General features: G+C 39.7%; 1 protein-coding gene across 21 annotated transcripts in view; it reads left to right on the top strand.

Moving 5' to 3' along the window:
- Positions 1 to 12244, top strand: part of LOC139910623 (neurexin-1a) — a 253219-nt gene that overhangs the window by 119206 nt on the left and 121769 nt on the right. For 20 of the 21 annotated variants that reach the window (XM_071897985.2, XM_071897984.2, XM_071897981.2 and 17 more), the window contains 5 exons: positions 919 to 1041; positions 1838 to 2219; positions 3557 to 3747; positions 4638 to 4811; positions 9276 to 9395. In XM_071897985.2, the coding sequence (XP_071754086.2) occupies positions 919 to 1041; positions 1838 to 2219; positions 3557 to 3747; positions 4638 to 4811; positions 9276 to 9395 (990 nt within the window). Of the gene's footprint in view, positions 1 to 918; positions 1042 to 1837; positions 2220 to 3556; positions 3748 to 4637; positions 4812 to 6206; positions 6234 to 9275; positions 9396 to 12244 lie in introns of all 21 variants that reach the window. The other variant, XM_071897965.2, reaches the window with a different exon arrangement.

Below are 12244 nucleotides of genomic sequence, written 5' to 3'. Positions count from 1 at the left end.
CATTCATTCTCACGGGTGCTAATAAAAATCACATTCTGTATTTCCTTTTTTCTACTACTGGATTGCCAGGGACATCGACCTGTCTGCCTCACTGCCATGGGGCTCTTTCTACCACCTTGCATATTGCTTACATTATGCAAGTATTCTTTTCAGTATCACTACTTCATTTCATGTGGTGGAGATGAGAGAAATACAATATTGGGTTGCACTGTTATAGGTAAACAAGATGGAGAGTGATGCTCGGTTGTTTCGTGTCTAGCTCTGTCATAGCCTTTTGGTGGTAATTTGCTGCCACCAAGTGGCGTAATAGGAATAAAAATTTCTAAAAAGGATAATTCACAGGAAATGACAGAATTTCTACTCTGAAAAGTCTCATCTTCCCTTGTTTTTTGGGCTAACCAAAAAAACAAAAACAAAACAAAAAAAAAAGCTAATTGCTCATTTCCTTATTACCATGCTATCATATCATTATTGGCTATCATTTGTCCACTGATGCATGTTTCTCTTCACAATGTCATGTCTTAGCAGAGCACAGACACTATACCTATAGACTATACCTTTACAGCAAAGCAGTTTATTTGCATACTGTAGGTAATAACAACTTGGCTGCCTGATTACTGCCTCCCTCCTCTGTGTGAAGAAAATGGTGTTCAGTGAGAACTGTGAAATCTGATGCCTTATCTAATGATGCGGCCAATACAGCAAATGCAAGTCAGAATGATGCGTTTTTATGGACCATTAACTATGTTTACCTTAATGTTTTCTGCCTCTGTCAAACTGCTTAACTCATTCACTCTTTCTTCCTTTCTATCTCCCCCTCCCTCCATCTGTTTATATCTACTATCTCTGAGCCTGTCTGTTGATGTATGTGTGTGTATGTATGCATGTGTGTTAACCATTGTTTGGACTGTCCTGCAGGCAAAGGTCCAGAGACTATTTTTGCGGGTCAGAATCTGAACGATAATGAGTGGCACACAGTGCGTGTGTTCAGGAGGGGAAAGAGTTTGAAACTGACCGTAGATGATCTGCCGCCTGTAGAAGGTACTTCTGACCCTCCACTCCTGCAACAGAATAGCATTTTTTCTCTTGTAGACTTAGACCTTCCATAACATTTGTTGGGCTCATATTCTAGGTAAGACACATGCTCCATTACAGAACAGAAGAGAAAAGATAACTTAAAGTGTATCGTTCTTTACTAGACTATGCTGTGACAGATTTTAGTTTTTGCTGATATGGAGAAAGCCATCATACATTTTTGGTTTCTTTTGGGTTAGGGTTAGTAGACCATTGCAACTTTTCCTCAGTCAAAATAATCTCTTGTCTGCAGCTGATAAAAAATGTGGCTGCTAGTTTTTTAGTCAGAGATATCTTCATTACCCTGGACTCCAGTAGAGACCATATTTGTTAAAAAACAAAACAAAACAAAACAAAAAATTCAGACCCATGCATTGTTTTGTTCCAGTCTACATTTTTGTCATACAATTTTGTAACACCCTATTTCTATCTAAATTGCTTTAACTCAATGGCAAGTTATTATTGACTAAAATCTACACAGAAAACAATAACTTTTTTTTGCAGGTAGGGCTACAAGACTTTGGAAAAGATGAAAATGCATGCATTGGAAGACTTGAGTCCTGCTTTTATAAACTTTTAGTTTTGTCAGAGAACCCATTTCAGCCTGTTGACTTCTATTTCTTCTGCCTCCTATATTATTATTATTATTATAAGTATTAGTATTATTATTTGGAGCATGGGTAGTTGACCCAGGATGCATGAACTCCCCCCAGCCCCCCAATAATATCCTCTCTCCCTCCCCACCCCCTTCTGCTGATCAAAGGTCAAATGGCGGGTGACCACACCCAACTGGAGTTCCATAACATTGAGACGGGTATTGTGACAGAGAAGCGCTACATGTCCATGGTGCCGTCCAACTTCATTGGCCATCTGCAGAGCCTCTCCTTCAATGGCATGGCCTACATAGACCTCTGTAAAAACGGTGACATTGATTACTGTGAGCTCAATGCCATGATTGGCTTCAAGAACATCATTGCTGACCCTGTCACCTTCAAGTCGCGCTCCAGCTATGTGACCCTCACTACCCTACAGGCCTACTACTCCATGCACCTTTTCTTCCAGTTCAAAACCACCTCCTCTGACGGCCTCATCCTGTTCAACAGCGGGGACGGAAATGACTTCATTGTGGTGGAGCTGGTCAAGGGGTAAGTTGACGCTGCAGAAACTTTGATTAGGCTTTCTCCCATACACAGATCTAGGCACATATCAGTTTTAATGATTCTGGTACATCTTCAAGTGTTTTGATTGGGCTATTTGGACCTTAAAGTGGTCCTCGAGATGTTTTTTCATTGCTGTGGTGTTTCTGCACTGCACTTCCCAGAGATCACCTGTCAATCAGACAGTGTGTCCAGTACTGTGACATATGTAGTTTTTCTTTGTCTGTTCAGCCATGGTGGCTATCGCTGCTCATGCTAACTACCCAGTTGCATTTCAGCAGCAGTAACAGCGGTTTGTTTGGAATACACACAAGATATTTATTTTTTTCCCGGGAAAGAGCTACCCGACACCGGGTGTTTAGAAAAGCAGATGTAAAAGCTTTGATGAATTGAGTATAAGTTGAATCACTAGAAGTAGCTAAACATTTATTTATATGAGAATCTTGCGGATTCTGACTTTAATACTACATCTCTTCCTACTGTATGGCCATTTTTAGACGAAATTTAATTCTTGACAGCTTTTCATGCCATCAGTGTGGGGATTCAAATTCTTTTCTTATCACCTCCATGCCAGAATATTTACTGAAAGGGCTTTCGGCTATTACTGTTCTTTTTAATCATCATGAAGGCACAACAAACACCCAACATAAAAGGGAATTGGCTACACAGGGCTTCACTTCTCATTGCCAGATTGCAGCATATAGAATGACCCTCTTTTAAGTAATGCCTGAAGTTAAGGTGTTATGCCATGTGCAAAAACATTAAAGGAGTGTGTAAATCATAATGTGCCTATGGACTAAAGAAATTAAGTCCAGACTCAAGACCCAGTTTTTCAGCACAGCCTAGAACCAATGTTAACTCTGCAGTCTGTCGTTCACTTAGCCCTCCTGCAGACTGCTGTGCTGCCTGATACTCTCATATCTACTCACACATGTGTATGTGGGCTCATAGCTCATACACATACACACACACTCACACACACATACACACACACACACACACACGCCCTGTTTCTTGGAGTTTTTGATGTATTTGTGCTCAGTCTTGCTTTTATTATCCTTGTTATTATCTGTGTTGCGTCCTTTGTTGTCTATAAAGCACTTGATGACAGTCCTATTTGTAAAAAGCACTCTGTAAATAAACTAGACTTGACAACACATTTGAAACAAACTGTAAAAACAATAACCTTGTTTTTTTATTTGAATTACGATGACACCTGCAATGCTACAATCTTCAAATCTTAGTTTAGATTATGCCTCACTTTGATGTACTCCCATTCGTTTCCATGGTTGCATCCACTCATTATGCGAAATATCTGATTCCAGGTACCTGCACTATGTGTCTGACCTGGGAAATGGAGCCCATTTGATCAAGGGCAACTCTAACAAGCCCCTGAACGACAACCACTGGCACAATGTCATAATCTCCAGGGACACAAACAACCTCCACATGGTCAAGATCGACACCAAGATCACCACCCAGACTACCACAGGAGCCAAAAACCTGGACCTGAAGGGTGTGTAGGCAGTGATGCTTATTATATCATAGCAATATTAACGTTTAGATTAGATTGTCATGTTGTTGTCAACAAAAATTTCGAGTCATTTTAGTCTTGTTACTGTTGTTCTTTCAGAAGCTCAGGCCATTATTTTTGTATTTGTTTTTATTTTTTGTCATCATTTGTGTAAATTTGTCTTTTTTTACAATAATCATTTCATTTCATTGAAAGAATGATCTCTTCATAAGACAGTAACTTGCTCGAGCTGCTGTCTCAATTATTGGCTCTGCCTACAAGAGTAATTTAAATCGAGGGTTAAGTAGTAACATTATTTTAACACAATTGCAATACTTACTATTATTTGTGATTACAAATACTTAGTAACTATAATAACTTCACATATCATAATATAAATAAAAATCTATCATACAGATAGAAAAGATGATAAATCATGATTGATAATTATTGTATTCAAATTATTGGATAACTGAGGATAATCCCAAACTCCTGGTTTTGAGTCAGAAAAATGCAATGGATTACAAGATTACAACACATACATTAAATTATGTATTTTTCAGGACATATTTGATATTGTCATATTGCTTGGTTCTGGATTTAAGATAAAATGTAAAGTGGCCACCTTCTGCAATTCATAATGGAGCCAGTAAACTAATATGCACAATATGATGTCGTAGTGTGAGGTTTTTTTTTTTTTTATCATCCACTAGGGGTCAGTGTTGTCATATTTCTAATAAGTAGCACTCCTTACTCCTCTCCTCTTCTGTACTGTACATGGGAAGAAGTGCATCATGCACCTTTGCAGATGCCTATAGTTCCAGGTTTCTGCCACCTCAGTCTTATACAGTAGATGCAACTCTGCATCCCTCTGTATGTTTCTGTCTGTTCAGGTGACCTTTACATTGGTGGGGTGGCCAAGGAGATGTTCAAGGAGCTTCCCAAACTGGTGCATGCCAAGGAGGGTTTCCAAGGTTGTCTGGCATCAGTGGATCTAAACGGACGCCTCCCAGACCTGATGTCAGATGCCCTGGACTGTGTGGGACAGATAGAGAGGGGCTGTGAAGGTGAGTAGCCCCCCCCCCCCCCCCCCCCCCCCAGCCACTAGGGGTAACAGCAAGCCTTATGTGTCTAACTTCTTTTATCCCGGTAGTTAGGCAGGTCCTGATAGCAGGTGTCAAAATGATGCTCACTTTTGAATGATGTTGGCTTAGCTGCTTAAAATGGGAGGCTGTCTACCATTTGGGATTTTAAAAAGAAACAGAACAAATTTTTAGGCGATTTCATTGATAAATTCGGGGAAAAGCCCTCGATGCAACACTGTAATTCCTCTGGATTCCCCTCATTATCACATAACCATCCTTGAGGGGTGAATGCAACATCATGCAAATACTGTAATGCTGATCAGTCTCCCCAGTCTTCCGCTTGTGTGTACATGGACACACACACCGTCAGGCACACCCACCCAGGCACCCACACTGACAACCTGTGGCACATCATTTAACATCCATAAAGTGTGTTAGTATTCTGTTAGGATGTATCAAGCTCTGACACTCCTCCACCGGCAATCATTTCTGTTTCACTTGGCCATAATCAGATTACGCTCTCTGCCATATTTGTACTGCCAGTGTTATTTTCCATTTTATCCCCATTCTGTTTTGCTCTATGCATGCTTGCTGGATCTGAGTGTTTGCCAGAAGCAATCCTCTTGAATTATGTATGAAGCCTTTGTTGCATGCATGAATATTATTTGCCCAGTCTAATGTGTGCACCACATCCAAAGACAATATTTGATTTATTTTTCAACGTCACTCACTTAGTTTAATTTCAGATTTCACAATGCCAGCCATTCTTTTCTATTAAGCACACAACTTCTGATCTTTCCATGTTCCCAACATTACAAATATAATCATGTTCAGTGCCCGATGTGGGCAAATTTGCTGTTTGTGTTATGTGCCATGCAGAATCAGTGATCACTATCAGTGGGAAACGGTCTCTACGATAACACGTTTATTGAGTCGTGGTGATGGAGTGAGTAGATAGTCTGTAAATATTGATAGCGGGTGAGTGAAAGAGGGAACTTTATCAGATTGTGCATGACAGCAAATATGTGATTTTTATATATACTGTAGAGGACTTTACATAATAGACAAAACCATAGCCACTTCCCATAATAACGACTAAACACGTGCATGTTTTTACATTTCCCTCTATACTTCATATTCACTGACGCAATGTAGAGAGTGGTTACTGTTAAAACAGAGCATTTCCCTTAACTCGGCCTCCATTCTACAATCTTCCCCCTCTGGCTCTTTCCGAGGAATTATCTGTCTCATTCCTCACTCACTGTCTCTCCTGCTTCAACAGTCTGTGTCTCTGCTAAACCGCCTCTGACATCTCGGTGCTTTACTAACAGTTGGTATACTTTGCCTTTTCCTTTCTTATTATTTTGCTGACAAAAGTTGCATTGATGAAAGCTGACTTGCAAGGTAGATAGCTTTGTCTGTTTGATACAGAGTCTGATATCCCTCCCCTCTGCATCTGCAATGCCTCTGCCCTCACCTCTCCACAGTCTCTGCCTCCACCCTTACCACATTTCCTTGAGCAAGACGACTACTCAGTCTGCCACTCACTCACCTGTCATGTGGAATGGGCTTCAGCCTCATAGGAATACAAGGATCACTTCACCATCTTGTATCAAAGCCTATGGGGCTCTTGTTTTGACTTGCACTCACACATTGTATGTTGCATTTAATTATTCATGACTTTGTTTTTACTGTGGTTATGTTATTTACATTTTTTGTTAACATGAGGCATATTATTGTTATGCATGACTTCATAACAAATTATATGTTTTCTGCTGCATGCATGTAATTACGCCCAATCAGTTATTATGAATTCCATATTAAAATAGGCGAGGATTTACCTCTTCACAGGAGTCGTTTTTTTGTATGTTTTACATGTAATTTTTTTATTGTTGTTATGAGTCCCATATTTTCCAGTGCCATATTGTTATTATAGTTTCCAGGAGTCTTTACATTGTCGCTTTGTAAGCAAAAAAAATATCTCAAGCAACAGGCTTCAGCTTTTTAAAAGTTGCACAGTGAAAGGCATCATAGTGATACTGAAATAAAGCAACACAACTGGCAAGTAACAGGACTGGCCAAATGTCACTGTGTCTAAATATGCAACTAATTAAGTATGCTAATAAATGAATGCACATACATTACAATAAATAAATAAAAATATAACAAGATTATAATAGTTACATGTATAATAAAAAATAATGCTAAAATGAGGAGATTTAATTATCCTTTACTTCATGCTTTACATATGATTCAGTAAAAAAAAAAATGAAAATGGCTACTTTCCTCCATGGATGATTTATTCTTTAGAAATTCTTGTAAGTATTTTATTAACTGACACATTCATGACACATCTATAAGCATGCCTTCACCCATGTATTGTCACATTATTTTTCTTGACCCTTAATGTAGTTATGATGCATTACATTCATGACACAATTATTAGGCACATCATGATGTGAGATTTGACACATACATAATGTAATCATAAGTAAACTAGAAGGTCACTCGGAGAGCGCAGACCTCCGCCAAGGTTCGTGCTATTATTGCTTGTTCATGAGTCGGATCCGGATCCGCTCCAAAATTTAATGGGTTCTTCCTTGGCCCATGCTACACTCTTCCACGAAGTTTCATGAAAATCGGGCCAGTAGTTTTTCCGTAATCCTGCTAACAGACAAACAAACAAACGGCACTGAAAACATAACCTCCTTGGCGGAGGTAATTATGTAGTTGCACACCATATGGACATGTATTTTATTTAGATACACATCTACTCATGAACTAGAATTTTTTATTAATTTTTTTCCCAGAAATTAGACAAGTGGCAAAATGAATGTTATTTATTGCATTTTGCTGTTTTTTTCCAACCTTGTGTGGGCTACAGTAAAAGCTTAACCTATTAACCAGTTACCATAGCTACTCTGAGGGAGACAAGCAGCTACTGTGGCATCAATATAGTCAGAGAAAAAACAAGAAGGCATATGTGGAAGAGACTGTATTGTGTATTCCACAGATGAGCAAAACCTATAGAAAGCCTACAAGAGCAAAGAGGCTCAGAACAAGAGTAAGTGTAAACACACACATGCTGTCAGTGCAAAGATAATGACTCTACTACACTATGGAAAAAGCTAGATGTGTTCTGAGTATGTCATTATATGGCTATATAGAGGAGTGCTAGATGTGCCAAACAGTAAGTGTGTCATGATGTTATGATCTTATGATGGTGTGCTAGATGTGTCATGAGCGTGCCATAAGTGTCCAGACAATGATAAGCATCACCAATAAGATGGCCAGTATTAATGAGTATATAATCCAACACAAAAATAATTCAAATGTTAGAAATACGGTAAAACTTTTGATTTAATTTGTTAAAACATAGCAGACATAAAACAATAATAATAATAATAATAACATTAACATCCATACTAACCCTTTTTCCATTCCACTAACATTTCTCCATTAACTGAAGTAATTCAGGGGATCGCTGTCAGACAAACAGACAGGCGGACAGTCTGTACAGTTTTATACCTGTGCAGATTGGCCCAGACTGACAGACTGACTGACCAACTGACCGATTCGCTGGTTGAGTGATGGAAAGGATAGATGCGCAGCCGAGAAGATCAAACACTTTGACTGTAAACTCATTTGGGAGTAGTATCACACCTCGCTGTCTGCCAGCCATGGAAATGCATCAGTATGGGAAGGTGCAAATGTTCCATACTCAGCTGCTCACTGCACAGCTAGATATAGATGATGAAAGTCTGTGGTTGGTCCTTTTAAGATCATTTGCTAACCACCGCTATTTTGTTGCTACTTTTTAAGAGAATGAACATGTCAGCGCTATACAGCCCAGGAGCTGGGTAACTCTATGAATGCATTATAACTCAATGTATACTGTTGCCTTTAACTTTCTGTATTCTGCCACACTTAACGTAAAATATGAAATAAAACGAGGAGCAAGAAAGAGGGTAATTAAAAATCAGTAATGACAACCATTTTAATCCCAACATAAGAATTATTTGAACTCATTTAAATGCCTCAAATGTTTTTTTTATGGTGTTTATGTATATATATGTGGTGTTTTTGCTGTGTCTGTTTACAGAACATGTTTACTGAGTACAAATAGATTCATAGGGGGGTTCAGGAATACAGTACATTAGATTGGTTTGTAAAGATTAAGCACCCATGCAGTTGTTTCTTATAAACAGAATGTGAATGTAGAATAGAATGCAATGTATAGCTAAACACACTGTAGCCGCGAGTGTGTTTGCATTGAACATGTGTGTTTGTACGAGCCGTGTGTTCGCAGTAGCTTATTGTCTGTATTTTCTGTGTGGCATTTAATTTCACACATACTGTCAGGCTGCAGTCTAGAAGCAAGGCAGACTGTATATCCTCACACTGGAGAAGTCTGCTTACCCGGTGGCTCTTTGTCTCCGTACCCAGGCCCCAGCACGACGTGCCAAGAGGACTCGTGTGCCAACCAGGGTGTGTGTCTTCAGCAGTGGGAGGGCTTCAGCTGCGACTGTAGCATGACGTCTTTCGGAGGGCCGCTCTGCAATGACGGTAGGACTCCTCCTCCGCATTCTACTGTTTAAAAATCGACATTTATTTGACTCAAACAAGCATCCAGTAAACATAAATTAGGGCAGACTGAATTCTTTTGTCTGGCCCATGCATTAAGGCCGGACGATGGGTCTTTCATTTGTCCAAGCGCATCACACAAAATGACATGCCGCTTAGGCTTCTTACAGCATTATATGCATTATGCGTTCCATCTGTTGAGCTAATTAACTCCATCCAGAAAAAGCTTTGTGCCAGACCAGTAAAGGTAGGTGTCTGCATCAACAACAGGGACATTTTTATCCTATGCTATCATACAGCATTTGTATCGCTGCTCGCTATTGTTCTGGAGACTCGGTTCAATTCCCTTATTGTATTCTGTGCTTGTGTCCTTACTGAGCAGAACCTTGGCCAGGACATGTGACCCATTTCCCTCGTGAACTGACGCAGATGCTGATCGAACTAGGTTAAGGCCCAAACTTCTACTGTATACTGGAGACTGACATGCTGTAACTTGGTTAATTAGAGTGAATATTGTCACAGATTTTAGTAGTTCTGCTTTGAGCTTTGAATATTCATTGTATTCACTAAGGGAGTCGAGAGCTGTTTCTGTACAATCCTTTGGAATCATATCAGAGATTTAGTTGGGATGATAACTTCCACATTTGTGACATCTGGCTGACAATTTATTTAAGTTAATTAAAATTTGAGACAGCAATGAACCACTAGAGGGAGCAACAAACTATGATTTCTACTAAACTAAACAAACAAAACAGAACAAAAACACAAAAAAATCCATTACAATAACATATTATATTATATTTATGCACAATTTTACCAGAATTTATGTTTTTCTTGTACATTGCATGGACAAATACCAAACAGAATATACACACACAAACACACACACACCATACAGATTTAAACTTATTTCGAGCCACATGATGTAAGTTAAAAGTTCTGCTATATTAATCTCTCTTAAACACAGTTAAATGGGCATTGGGTCGTGGGGATTGCGTTCTCATTAATGTTTAGCTGTAGAGAGAAGTAGGGTAATGTCTGCACCACCTTTAGAAAATAGGCTACTTTCTTATGCAAAATATGCACAAGGGATTTTGTTTGGTCATTATTTTCTTCTGCGGTGGTTCACACAGTAAGGGGTGAATGGGCAAAGTGCTGAACTGCATTAAGGAGAAAAAGAACGGAGTGGGCACTCTGGAGATGACACAAAAAGCAGAGGAGGGTGCACCATAAATGTTAATGCATTCTGAGTCACTACTGCCAGCTCGATAAGACCCCATCTTTTGTTATCAACAGAAAGTGTTAATAGATTCCAGTGCAGCCGTACACCCTGCACATATCCGCTAGCCATGATAACACTAAAAGGATTCTTCTGTCCAAGAGATGTGAGCTTGAGTGTAGCACATCCTGACCCCAACCCTCTCCTTCCCTTTTTTTTTTTCTTTGTCATCTATCTTGCTTTCATTCCTCAGCCCGTGTTAGGATCAACATAGAGGTAGGGTTATGCTGGAGGTGTTGAAGGATATTTTTGATGGCGAACTCCTCATGAACCTGCCTTGTGCATTTAAGGGAGACGCAGTTCGGAAGTTGTTTTTTTTCTGCTGTCATACATATTCATCCTGAGCAGGCCCACGGAGCTCATTTACAGCACTGGGAGGAGAGCCGCTCACAGGACATCCATGCATATATTATCGCTGAGTTTAAGCGCTGTACCTGCTGAGCCTTGTTACTGGAGCTAGTCTCATTACTCCTGCTGACCCAACAACACAATAGGACTGATCAGTGTGCAGCCCCAAGGGACGCAATACGCAACCAGGAAAACACATTTTCCAAGAAGTGTCTTTTCTTTACTGATGAATTGAACCAGTTCTTAGAATAGTGACACCAGAAAGCCTCACTCTGCCAAGTAAAATCCATGTGTAGGAAAAATGAAGTAGCTGAAGATGTTTGGGTTTTATCTGTGTTGATGGATTGTCATGGGGATAGAGAGAGAGAGAGGGAGGGAGGGAGGGGGGGGCGGTGGGAGGAAAATGAGAAAAACATCTCAGAGAAGAGTATCACATTTTACCAGACGTATTTGCATAAGCTGAAATGCAGGCAATTTACAACAGAGCAATGGGTCTCAGAGGGAGCAACTTACACGTGGAGCCCTCTGCATTTCCAGATATCTCTCTAGTGGGTAGTCTTGGCACCCTGCCTTCTCAGATGGAGAAAAACTCCATTTCGCAGCCTTTGGCCCCATAATGTTCTGAGCCTCGGTGCATTGTACAGCTGTCAGTCACAAATCACAAGGGAACTAATGTTATATCTGACGGTACAGTTCGATCTCACCTTTCTCCTCATGTAAATTCAGCTGTTTCCAAAATGTTAATTATTTTGACCAGAACATATTGATAGTCATGCCCAGTTGTCTGTAAATCCACTGCTGAGCTCTACTTGTGAGGTTTTCTCCCAGTCATCAGGATTTTGGTTAAAAGGAGGTCAAACTAGACTCTCCCACCCGTTTACATTAGTCCACATGATCGCAACAGACAAAAACAACAGTGTGCTACAATGATGGGGATGACTCAGTATGACACTTTACAAGAATATTAATACTTGAATGAGCTGCTGAGAAGTATAAAACATGACTAAAGTGCATCATTAAAGTTTGATAATGCTACTTCATTTACGTTTTCAAGTAACACACATCTGCTTGAATTGAAATAATCAAATCAAAGACAGATAGCAGCTCTCAGCATTTTTCTTTTGGAGATACTCACATGACTGAGTTTATTGAAGGGGAGGGAAACAATTGAATTTATGTTGTATGTTATGTTGGGCTTTTTTGA

This window comes from Centroberyx gerrardi, chromosome 15, assembly GCF_048128805.1.
Source record: "Centroberyx gerrardi isolate f3 chromosome 15, fCenGer3.hap1.cur.20231027, whole genome shotgun sequence".
Taxonomy (NCBI): Eukaryota; Metazoa; Chordata; class Actinopteri; order Beryciformes; family Berycidae; genus Centroberyx; species Centroberyx gerrardi.
Note: the sequence above shows the minus strand (reverse complement) of the source record. Positions and strands in the feature narration are given on the sequence as shown.